Source organism: Rhinatrema bivittatum, chromosome 6 (assembly GCF_901001135.1).
Source record: "Rhinatrema bivittatum chromosome 6, aRhiBiv1.1, whole genome shotgun sequence".
Taxonomy (NCBI): Eukaryota; Metazoa; Chordata; class Amphibia; order Gymnophiona; family Rhinatrematidae; genus Rhinatrema; species Rhinatrema bivittatum.
The window spans coordinates 344364451-344377060 of record NC_042620.1 but is presented as its reverse complement, the minus strand read 5'-3'; the positions used below and the strand labels follow the sequence as shown (position 1 = coordinate 344377060).

The 12610-nt window shown below is 41.6% G+C and overlaps 1 protein-coding gene across 4 annotated transcripts in view; it reads right to left on the bottom strand.

Annotated features, from left to right (window-relative positions):
• Positions 1 to 12610, bottom strand: part of MCF2 (MCF.2 cell line derived transforming sequence) — a 169690-nt gene that overhangs the window by 83757 nt on the left and 73323 nt on the right. For all 4 annotated transcript variants that reach the window (XM_029607776.1, XM_029607775.1, XM_029607773.1 and 1 more), the window contains 3 exons: positions 9090 to 9281; positions 6729 to 6920; positions 3851 to 4022 (listed from right to left, as the gene is read on the bottom strand). In XM_029607776.1, the coding sequence (XP_029463636.1) occupies positions 3851 to 4022; positions 6729 to 6920; positions 9090 to 9281 (556 nt within the window). The remainder of the gene's footprint in view (positions 1 to 3850; positions 4023 to 6728; positions 6921 to 9089; positions 9282 to 12610) is intronic.

Sequence of the window (12610 nt, the reverse complement as noted above, 5' to 3'; positions counted from 1 at the left end):
ACATGATTTTATAGACCTCTATCATATCCTCGCTATGAAATCTCTTCTCCAGGTTGAACAGACTCTTCTTTAACCTATCCTAATAGGGAAGCCATTCCATCCTTTTTATCATTTGGTCACCCTTCTCTGTATCGTTTCCAATGCAACTGGCCTGCTCCCATCCCCCGGCCCCCTGTTCATTGTAATTTCCTCCTTTAACTGAGTTACTTGTAAACCGGCGTGATGTGCCTCACGAACGTCGGTATATTAAAAGTTGTTAAATAAATAATAAATAAATAAATAAATATATCTTTCTCGAGATGTGGTGACCAGAACTGAATGCAACAAGTGTGGCCTCACCATCAGGGTCTTTATGGCATTTGCTATTGTATTCTCCATTTTCTGTCCTAATAATTCTTAACATTCAGTTTGCATTTTTGATCGCCGCTGCATACTGTATCGAAGATTTCAAAGTATTGTCCACTATGATGCCCAGGTCCCTTTTCCTGGGCAGTAACTCCTGATATGGAACGTAACATCATTTAACTATATGGACATGGGTTACGTTTCCCCATGTCCATAACTTTGCTCTTATCCGCATTAAATTTCATCTGACATTTAAATGCCCAGTCTTTCAGTCTTGCAAGATCCTCCAGCAGTTTTTCACCATCCACTTGTAATTTACAGTAATAACTCAGAATAATTTTGTATTGTCTGCAAGTTTGATCACTTCACTCATGGTTCCCTTTTCCAGATCATAATATATAAAAAAGCAGCAGTCCCAGCACAGATCCATGAGGCAACTCCACTGTTTACCCTTTTCTACTGAGAAAAATGACTCACTGCTTCCTATCTTTTAACCACTTTGAAGTCCAGAATAAGACATTGCCTCCTATCCCGTGACATTTTAATTTTCTCAGGAGTCAAACACCTTCTGAAAATCCAAATAAACCCCTTGAAACAAATGTAGTAATTTGATGAGGCAAGACTTCCCTTGGCTGTGTCCCAATAAACCACGTCTTTCTATATGCTCTGTGATTTTGATCTTTAGAAAAGTTTCTATACTTTTTCCCAGCACTGAAGTCAGACTCACTGGTCTATAGTTTCCCAAATCACCCCTGGAGTTCTTTTTAAAGAATGTGTTACATTGGCCATCCTCCAATCTTCAGGCACAGTGAACGATCCCAAAGATAGGTTACAATTTACCCGTAACAGATCATTTTTTACTTCTTTCAAAATTCTGTGGTCTATACTATCTGGTCCAGCTGATTTGATACTCTCTAATTTGCAAATCTGCCTTTTTACATCTTCCAGCTTCACATTGATTTGTATCAGTTCTTCTGAATCATCACCATTGAAAACAGTTATCCCCAACATCCTCTTCAGTAAATGCCGAAGCAAAGAATTCATTCAGTCTTTCCACAATGGCCTTATCTTTAAGTGTCCCTGAAACCCCTCAAATCATCTAACAGTCCAACCAATTCCCTCATCAGATTTCTGCTTTGGATATATTTTAAAAAGTTTTTATTCTGAGTTTTTCCCTCTAAGCAGTGGCGGTTCTATAATGAGGCAGGGTGAGGCAGTCACTTCAGGCGGCAACATTTCAAAGGTCTGCCTAGAGCATCTAATACCCTTGTATCAGCCCTAAGAGAGTGTGTGTCTCACACACACACACACACACACACACACACACACAGACTCCCACCATTCATCAACCTCTCACACTCCCAGGGGGCAGATCCTGGAGAAGGGTGGGAGGCAGGCAATAGGGAATGGAGGAGTCCTATTTCTAGACCCAGGGGATGGGGGTGGCTTTTGGCTGCCCCGCCCCATTAAACATTTCTCTGGTGCCCCCTGGTGTGGACGCTGAAGACTGAGAACAAAAAAAAAATAACAGGCCCAAAAACTGAGTGGTTAGAGCAGTGGGCTGGAAACAAGGGAAGCCAGGGTTCAAATCCTATTGCCATTCCTTGTGACCTTGGGCAAGTCACTTCACCCTCCATTGGCTTCCCCTTGCCCTGGCCCTTGGTGATTTCACCTGCACTGAGCCATGGGGTGGGGCGCCATTTCAACCTTCACCTCAGGCAGCAGATTACCTTGAGCCGCCCCTGCCTCTAAGGCCAGCTTCTTTTCAAATTCTCTTTTCGCCTGCCTTATCAATGTTTTACATCTAACTTGACAATGCTTATGCTTGTTCATATTTTCTTCAGTTGGATTATTTTTCCATTTTTTTTTTTTGAAAGAAGCTCTTTTTGCTAAAATAGCCTCTTTTACCTCACCTTTGGCCTTCCTTCCACTGTTTTTTTTTTTTAATGTATGGAATACATCTGGGCCGGGCTTCTAACATGACTTTTAAGCAATGACCATGCCTGATGTAAACACTTAGGGGTTGATATTCAAAGCAGCGCACAGCCGTCCATGTGCTCGCGGTTCCTTGCTGCGTTGATTTATAATAAGCGCACACCGGCGCGCACATGTTATAAAATTTGATGGCCGCGCACTCATGCTCGGGCAGTGCGCACAGTGGGGACCAAATTTTCCATTAATATGAGCAACGTAATCAGGTCTCCCCCAATTAAGGAGCAAACTGGGAGGGAACTTTCCTACCCCCTGCCTAACCTTCCTTCCCTTTCCCCACTCCACCCTGACCACTAACTCCTACCTACTTCAAATTTATTTATTTCACTACTTACTGCTCCTCTGGAGCAGAAGTAGTTTCTGCATGTTGGCCGCCTGCCAGTGCACACTTCCCCAGGACAGCGGCTAATGGTCGCTGTCCCAGCCGACCTCTGTTCCGCCCCTCCCACCCAGACCACGCTCCCCAGCCCGCCCCTTTTTCAGGTCCCGGTACTTGTACACGTACCGGAGTTTACGCTCGTGGCCGGGCCCATTATAAAATGCACACTGCATGCGCAAGGCCCAGCCCGGTTTTTACATACATAGGCCTTTGAAAATTTGGCCTTTAACCTCTGTAACTTCACCTTTCAGTTTTTTCTATTTTCTTCATTTTATCAGTCTCCCTTTTGAAAGTTTAATGCTAGAGTTGTAGATTTACTTAATTTCCTCCCAGTCATTAAGTCAAATTTCATCGCACTATGATCGCTGTTGCCAAGCAGCCCCACCACCACTACCTCGTGAACTAAATCCTGTAGTCCACTATGAATTAGGTCTAAAATGAATCCCTCTCTCATTGGCTCCCAGACCAACTGCTCCATGTAACAGTCATTTAATTCATCTAGAAACTTTACTTCCCTAGCACATCTTGACATTACATTTACCCAGTCAATACTGTGGTAATTGATATCTCCCATTATTACTATCCTGCCAAATTTATTAGCTTGCCTAATCTCTGTTAGCATTTCATCATCCGTCTGTTCATTATGGCCAGGTGGAAGGCAGTATACCCCCACCACTATACTCTTCCCCATCACACATGGAATTTCCATTCATAAGAATTCGACTGTGCATTTAGTCTCTTATGGTTGGTCTTATGCATTTGTTTCTTACGGTTTTAAATTTTATGTTTAGATAAAAAATGTGAACTTTTCATTATAGTCATGACCTTGCCCTTCCCCAAGTCCATGAGTCATCTGTTCACATTCTTCTCATATTTTATATGTGTCAATATGATTCCTGCATGGGTTTCTGATGGATGGTCAGCAGAAAAGGGCCCTGATTTATTTAGATACATAAAGGTAGAAGAAGTAAAGTAAGAACATTCACAACCTTTAAATGGTAATCATTTCTCTGGAATTACATATGATTCAGGTCAGGCAAATGGGGGGAAATGGTGATCTGAATGATTTTAACTGTAAACTAATATATAATAAGGAATGTTTACCAGTCCTACTAATTGAAAATAGTAAATTACCATGCTTTGGTGAGAATAGTGGAGATTTAGACCTGGGTGAGTTTTCTGGACGAGGTGCAACAAGCTGCACTGGCCTCACTTGTTTGTCTGCAAGTTTTCTAAGGCATGTCTGCTGTTCTTCAAACATCCCACGAACATTCGCCAACTTGAGGTTTACTGCTTGTATTTGAGCCTGTAAATGTACATGACTGCAATAAGCAAACAATCAAACCATGAATATTTTCCTTCAATGAACAAGAATCAATGAAAAACTTATTCTGATCCAAACACTGAAGCATCATTCAGTGCATAATCAATAGCTTTTACCAGCCAAGCAAATTAAAAGCAATATTTATCATAATCTATTATTTCACCAGCATTCCATAGCAGAAACTCATAAAACAAAGCTGAAAGCAACTTTCAAATATAAGACAGAAATTTTAAAGTTTCTTAACTTAAAGACTGAAAGATAAATTTTCATACTGTCTATTTTTATACATTTACTAAAGTTCCCCATGCAAAAATCCACTTTTAAAGAGTCTGTGCTACTTCTCATCTGTGATTTTGTTGCTTCCCTTTTAAAAACTGCTTTGTAATTTCAATATGCAATTAATGATATTATTGTATATATGAAAATCTATAAATAAAGATATATAAAAATTGCTTTGGTCAACCTTAGCACCTATATTAACCCTCATAACAAATATAGCATCTCGCCTTAGCCTACTGTGAGACTAGTTTAACTTGTATTCACTGCTTTATACAGATGTGAATCGGAACCGGAATCAGTTCCGGTTCCGATTCAAATCTTATAATTTTTATCGTCCGGCCCGATTGTTTTTTTGTTTATCGGCTGCGCCCGATCTGATAAACAAAAAACCCACCCTGACCCTTTCAAACTGACTCCTTAGCCTCCCCCACCCTCCCGACCCCCCTAAAAACGTTTTTAAATTACCTGGTGGTCCAGTGGGGGCACGGGGAGCAATCTCCCGCTCTCGGGCCGTCGGCTGCGCTAATAAAAATGGTGCCGATGGCCCTTTGCCCTTACCATGTGACAGGGTATCCGTGCCATTGGCCGGCCCCTGTCACATGGTAGGAGCACTGGATGGCCAGCGCCATCTTTAAAAATGGCGCGGGCATGGCGCCATTTTATCTACTTAAACATATAGCATACGTCCATGGTACTATGGATCCCCAGGATACTAGGCACAGTAAAGACACATATATTACTACTAAATGCTAGTTATATTACCAGAGAGAATTCATAACCACATCACACACTTGCTGAAGGATGTGGTAATTCACATTTTCTGGCACCAGTATGATACCCATATTTTAGGAACAAGTCTTAAGTAAGAGGATATATGTGATCAAGATCCTTCAGACAGATTTCTGTTGGCTAAGTGTGGATGGGAATGAGATCCTCTGTGCAGTGTTGTGATGGAAATGTGAAGTAAATACTGCAAGCGACGTTTTTCTGCTTCAAAGAAATGCTACAATAGTGCTCTTCAGGACAGTTGTTGTGCACACTAGGGATGTGCAGTAAAAACAAAATAATTTGTTTTTACACTTATTTAACATTTTATTGGTTTTATTCATTTCTCAAACCAAAACAAAAAAATCATTAACTGGCCAAAAAATGTCCTAAAACCAAAACAAATGTAAAAGGGTCTCCTGGAGGCCCCATTGATCCCTCCAGCTCCAACAGAAGCCCCAAAGCTCAAGCCAGGCCCAGCTATGGCCCCCTGGGCCCTCCTACTCTCATAAATAGATCCATGTCAAGGACTACTCAGTTGGGCCTAGCTAGACCCTGCTGGTGCCTTGCTTGGGCCTCCCCCTTACAAAAAAAAAAAAAGGCAGAACTGGGAACCAGGGGACTCTATGGCCTCCACGTAACCTTTCCCTGGTGGTCCGATGGTTCAAAAAGGCAGGAGTGATGCCCAGTCACTCCTGTCCTGCCCAATGCTCTTCAAAAATGGTGGTGCTGGCCCTCCTGTTTCCACATTGATTCCCATGAAACTGAGTTGTACGTTTTTAACTATACTGAAATGTAGTGTAGAGAGTGAAATATAGGCCTGAGTTTTGTTTTTTTTACCTTAACTCAGGCAGACATCATGGTCAAGGCATGCTTGCAGCATTTTTTCTATATGTTCATAATATAAAGAGACTATCAAGATCCATTTAATCTATTCTTTAAGTTAGAGGGGGGATGGGTGGGCTTGCATTTGGGATTGTGCTTATTTTTTGTATATATTATACTATGGCATATTGATGCCATTTATCTCATGTGATTCAAACTGCTTTGGGCCCCGTTGTGGGGGAATAATGCAAGAGATAAGCCTAAGAATAGAATAAAACAGAATATTGCAAAAAGGAAAAAATGATCATCATGCAGCCTATAACGAAGCTAATATGTTATATGATTGAACATGGGGACAAATCCAAAATCCTGCTTACAGGGAGTTTGAATCATTTTGTTTTTCACTGAGATGCAAGCCCTCTGAGATGCATTTTTAAAAATAGGATTTCAATATTTTTATTCGGCAAGTACAACGAATATCTTTCTGTTGGAAACTTTTCTTAATCACATATTTGAGGCAAACCGATCTTTGATGATACAGAAAGGTTATTTTGACCTATAAACTGGACACATAGCAAGCAAAACCAGCATAACTGCTAAACATACACAACATTAACATTTCATGTTCCCTTGGCTAATTTTATCAGCAGAGAGACACTTTAATGATGCTAACATATGATTACATGCAGGACTGAGGAAGCAGGAAAGCTGCTTGCTTCCTCTTGGCTAGCAAAGAGTAAACACTATAATAATCCAATTGAGACGACTACAATTGAATTGAAATTTTATTTATTTTGCAAAACACAAATAAATTCTCACCTTTAGCTCAGCAGTTAAAATGGATTCAAATTCATAATGCAAAACGTGGGGATCGTGACTTGAGCTGAGTATGGAATTTTCTAGGAATTTTTCTATTTCCTGAAGAGCCTTCTGTGCACCTTCCTTGCACTGAAATTTATCCATTTGCTGATTTGCTAGGAGATATGCACCTTCATCACAACAGTCATGAACCTGGAGACACACAATAACGAAAGTGCTAGTGATGCTATAAAGTAAACAATGTTAGTTACACCAGCCCCGGGGGCTCCAGATGGATGTCTCAGTTTAGGCCAAGGTCCAGGCATTGGTACCCGGCCTCCAGGCTGGATCCTGATGTCGGGCGTGGGTCGAGGCTGAGGCCCGGTATCAGGACCTTTTCTCCAGACCGGGCCGAGGCATTGAGCCAAGACCCTTGCCTAGGTCCAAAGTCCAGGCATCTGGACACATCCTCCAGGTCAGGTCTCAGGTCGGGCCTGGGTCCACGCTGAGGCCCAGGTATCAGGTCTAGGCCTCGAAGCCTGGTAAGGCTAAGGTCACGGCAACTTACTGCAGCCTAGACCTATGCCTTTTGCCTGGGCCTAGGCCACGGGACCAGTCCTCAAAGCCTGGTTGCATTGTCTAGGCCCAGGCCCAGGCCTAGGCAGTGGTAGGTCACTGCAACCTTATTCTATGCCCTACACAAGGCCCAGGCTTTGTCCTGGGCCTGGACCTCAGTTTTGGATCCTCCAGACCTGGTAATTGGGGGCTGGAGAGGATCCTGGCCCCATCATTTTTTCAGGTGGAAGGGGTGGTTAGGGGGCATGGGAGGCTTGGGAGGTCACATTATTTATTTTTTTTTGGGGGGGGGGGGGGGTTTAATGTTTATTTCACTTTTTAATGAAATAAACATTAGGTAAAATGAAATTTGTGGAAAGCCAATGCCCCCCATAAAATGAAATTACATTTTTTCCTCTTCCCTCCCGCATCCCAATAGGTGAACTAGGCAGTCGCCTAGGGGGCCAGCCATTAGGGGTGGCAAAGAATAGGGGCCATGAGCAGAGCCTATCCTGCTCGTGGCCGAGAGGAGACTCAGCGGGCCACGAGTGGCACCTGTGTGTGTGTGGGGTGTGTGTGTGTGTGTGTGAGTAAGAGGGATTGAGTGTGTATGAGAGAGCAATGGTGTTAGTAAGAGGGAGAGAGGGAGCCTGTGTAAGGGTACGTGTATAAATGAGACAAGGAACCTAAGTGTGTGTAAGATAGGTGGGCCTGTCTGAGAGAATTAGGTCGGAGCTGGGGCCTGGGCCAGGCGGGGTGGAGGGGAGGGGAAAAGGGCACAAGGCAGAGGATAAGTTCTTGGAGGAGAAGTCCATTACCTGCTATTAAGTTCACACTGAGAATAGCCACTGCCATTAGCAATGGTTACATGGAATAGACTTAGTTTTTGGGTACTTGCCAGGTTCTTATGGCCTGGATTGGCCACTGTTGGAAACAGGATGCTGGGCTTGATGGACCCTTGGTCTGACCCAGTATGGCATTTTCTTATGTTCTTATGTTCTTAAGTTTGCCTAGGGCACCCAATACTCTTCCACCAGACCTGGCCCTTTTAATTGGTACATAGTAATAACATAATAGTCATCTGTCAATAAGGACCTCTTGGCCCACCTGGCCTTCCCATTACATAGATTTAATAAAATTCTAAACAAATGTCAACAGTTTTTGGTGTTTCAGAAATTCACATGGTGATTACTTTACTCCAGTTTATTTTCTTCAAGATAAAAGATACTAGGACCTGATTTTCAAAAGCATTTATGTGCTTAAAAATAGGTTTTACACGTGAAAATGTGCTTTACTCATATAAGTGGGCATTTGAAAATTTTTACAATATAGGCCATTTAATTGTCCAAGGCGGGAGGGAGGCATGACACCCACTTGAGTGATTCAATTTAACCAATTCTCCTTTTGCTTTTTAAAGCGTTTCACCATTAAGAGTCTCAGCGACAAACTTCATTCTCCTCCTCTTCAAGCACAACAGTATAGCCAGACTTTCTGCCAATCCGAAAACTTCTTTTGTCCCACCCATTTTATGCATAAGGCAATGAAGAACTAGTGGTTCCACTAACAAAAGCCAAGTTTTTATGAACTGAACATTAAATAGTTCAACATGCTGTACTCTACTCATTTTCTGAATCCATATCAAGTTTCTCATGAGGGCTCTATTTTCAATTCAAGCCTAGCCAAAGGCAAGCAATGCGGTAAAAACAAAACAAAGTTATACATAGACTGCAAGTCAAGCCCTTCCAACTGACATTTCCAGTCCAGTCTTCTTACAGATATCCTGACAGGAGAGGAGAAGGCTGAGGATGTCTTCTTTCATTAAATTACCTGTTGAAGTCGCATGTGCAGTTCGAGCGTCTTGCTCAGCTTTCCATGTTTCTTCCTGATTTCATCACCCAGGATATCAGATACGTGCCTCAGTTCGTTGCAGCGCTGGCAAATTAAATCCAGTGCATAGTGATGGTTTGCAGCTAGCTGGTGACCATGCAATATCATAACTTGAGTTTTTCCTATCAGAACCTAGAAGAAAAAAAAATAAGACAACAGCCTGCATTTGGTTTGTTTGGGAGTCAGATGCTTGCAAGCTCAAATCCTGAGATTGTTGGATAGAAAGCTGGGATGCAGGATTAGTGACTGCTATAGCCAAAGCAGAAACAGAACATATACATTTACATGCCAGCATGGTTAAAAAGTGAGGCGAAAGAGGCTATTTTAGCCATAAGGTTTTCATTCAAAAATTGAAAGAAGGATCCATCAGAAGACAATAGAATAAAGCATAAGCATTGGCAAGTTAAATATAAGACATTGATAAGACAGGCTAAGAGAGAATTTGAAAAGAAGTTGGCCGTAGAGGCAAAATCTCACAATAAAAGCTTTTAAAAATATATCCGAAGCAGAAAGCCTGCGAGGGATTCAGTTGGACTGTTAGATGATAGAGGGGTTTAAAAGGGCACTTAAGGAAGATAAGGCCATCGTGAAAGACTAAACTTCTTTGTTGCTTTGTTTACTGAAGAGAATGTTGGGGAGATACCAGTTCTGGAGACAGTTTTCAAGGGTGACGATTCAGATGAACCTAACCAAATCACAGTGAGCCTGAAGATATAGTAGGTCAGATTGACAAACTGAAAAGTAGTAAATCACCTGGACCAGATGGTATACATCCCAGGGTTCTGAAAGAACTCAAAAATGAAATTTCAGACCTATTACAATTAATTTGTATCCTATCATTAAAATCATCTGTTGTATCTGAAGTCAGGAACATGACCAATGTAACCCCAATATTTAGAAAGCGTTCCAGGGGTAATCCAGGAAACTATAGACCAGTGAGCCTGAGTTCAGTGCTGGAAAAAATTGTGGAAACTTTTATAAAGAATAAAAAGCCTGTTGCTAAGTTATTGTTAAATGTAAACCGCGGTGATGTATTTATCTACGTACTGCGGTATATAAAAACCCTTAAATAAATAAATAAATAAATAAATAAATAAATCACAGAACATTTAGACAGACATGGTTTAATGGGACACACCCAGCATGGATTCACCCAAGGAAAGTCTTGCCTCACAAATCTACATTTTTTTGAAGGGGTGAATAAACAGTGGGACAAAGGTGAAGCAGCAGATGTGGTATATTTGGATTTTCAGAAGGCATTCGACAAAGTCTCACATGAAAAGTAAAAAGTCGTGGGGTAGGAAGCGATGTGCTTTTGTGGATTACAAATTGGTTAAAAAGCAGGAAACAGAGTAAGATTAAATGGTCTGTTTTAACAGTGAAAAAAGGAAAACAATGTTTTTTTCCTCTTACAATGTTGTTATATTTATATAATTATCTGATCTACTATCGTCTTGAATGTTGGTATATAAAAAACTTAAATAAATAAATAAATAATAAAATAAAACAATGAAGTACCTCAGGGATCTATATTTTTTAATATATTTATAAATGATCTGGAAAGGGGTATGATGAGTGATCAAATTTGCGGATGACACAAAATTTTGCAGAGTAGTTAAATCTCAAGCAGATTGTGATAAACTGCAGGAGGACCTTGTGAGGCTGAAAGGTTGGGTGTTCAAAGGCAGAAGAAATTTAATGTGGACAAATGCAAGGTGATGCATATAGGGAAAAAATAACCCTTGCTACAGGTTACATGATGTTAGGCTCCATATTAGGTGTTAGCATCCAGGAAAGAGATCTTGGAGTCATAGTGGATAATACATTTAAACTGTCGGCTCAGTGTGCTGTGGCGGTCAAAAAAGCAAACAATGTTAGGAATTATTAGAAAGCGAATGGCAAATAAAATGGTAGATGTCATAATGCCTTTGTATCACTTCATGTGAGATCACACCTTGAATACTGTGTGCAATTCTGGTCTCCACATCTCAAAAACGTTATAGCTGCAACGGAGAAAGTATGAAGAAGGGCGACCAAAATGATAAAGGGGATGGAACAGCTCCCCTATGTGGAAAGGCTAAAGAGATTTGGGCTGTTCAGCTTATAGAAGAGAGGGCTGAGAGGGGATATGATAGAGGTCTACAAAATCATGAAAGGATTTGAACAGATAAATGTAAATCAGTTATTTACTATCTCAGACAATACAAGGACTAGGGGGAATGCCATGAAGTTAGCAAGTAGCTCATTTAAAACAAGTCAGAGAAAATTATTTTTCACTCAATGGATAGTTAAGCTCTGGAATTCATATGGCAGTTAGTGTAACTGAGTTTAAAAAAGGTTTGGATAAGTTCCTAGAGGAGAAGTCCATAAACTGCTAATTATCAATAAGGAATAGCAGCTTGGGATCTATTTAATGCTTGGGTACTTGCCAGGTACTTGTGACTTGGATTGGCCACTGTTGGAGAGAGGATGCTGGGCTTGATGGTCTGACGAAGTTTGGCATGGTGTACATTTTAATATGGCAATGACAGCGCAACTCGAGGTAAGCAGGAGCCTCACAGCGTTTCGTGGGACTCCATTCCCACCACAGAAACATGGAAAATAAGGGCTATAAGACCTAATTTTTATTTCTTGCTGCACTGCCATAGAATCCAGTTGATCGCTGACTTCCCCTTCAGAATAATGGAAATTCTGTGTTTATCTCTCTCCTTCTTAAATTCTGTTACTACACTTTTACATCAAGCACCTCTACTGGAAGGTTGTTCTGTGCACCCACCACCCAGGGACGGAGTCAAGATTTCGGCGTTTCTAGGCACGGTTGGTCTTTTCGCCCCCCCCCCCCCCCCCTCTTCTCGAAGGATCTCTTACAGGGTCGCAGAGGGCTGATCTCTGCTGGATGAGCTTCAGCAGAGATGGAAGGTGGTAAATGTTTGCCGCTACAGGCACAAACCTAATGTGTGCCTATTGACAAATCCAAGACTGCCACCTCCCATCCTCCCCATGGCATGCATCTCCCTCTCCTTTGCAACTTGACTCCATTTCCTAAGGGTAGGTTTGAATCTCCCTATCAGGAGTTAGAATGTGCACACTTTCTGAAAGTATAAGCAGAATGGGAGAATTGTGGGCTGGTTCGAGTTTGCAAAACAAAACAAAAAACCTGTAGATCTCCCCACGATCTGATTCAGTTGTAACTGAAATCCACTTTGGATTTCCATTGTTTTTTTTAACATGGATTTTGCCACCCTCATCGAGCTTGTTTTGGGAGGGCTATTAAACCTTTTCAACATGGCTTTTTTCAGGGGGCACTTGCTGGTACTGAGTGCCTTTTTCTTCCACTTGCTTGATTTGTCCTGTGAAACAGAACACGCATCCTGCAGGGGGGTGCCGGCATCCATTTTCCCACAAAGATAGCACTGCTTTTAAAGAAGCGTGCACATGCCTACCATAAATACTACCAGGCC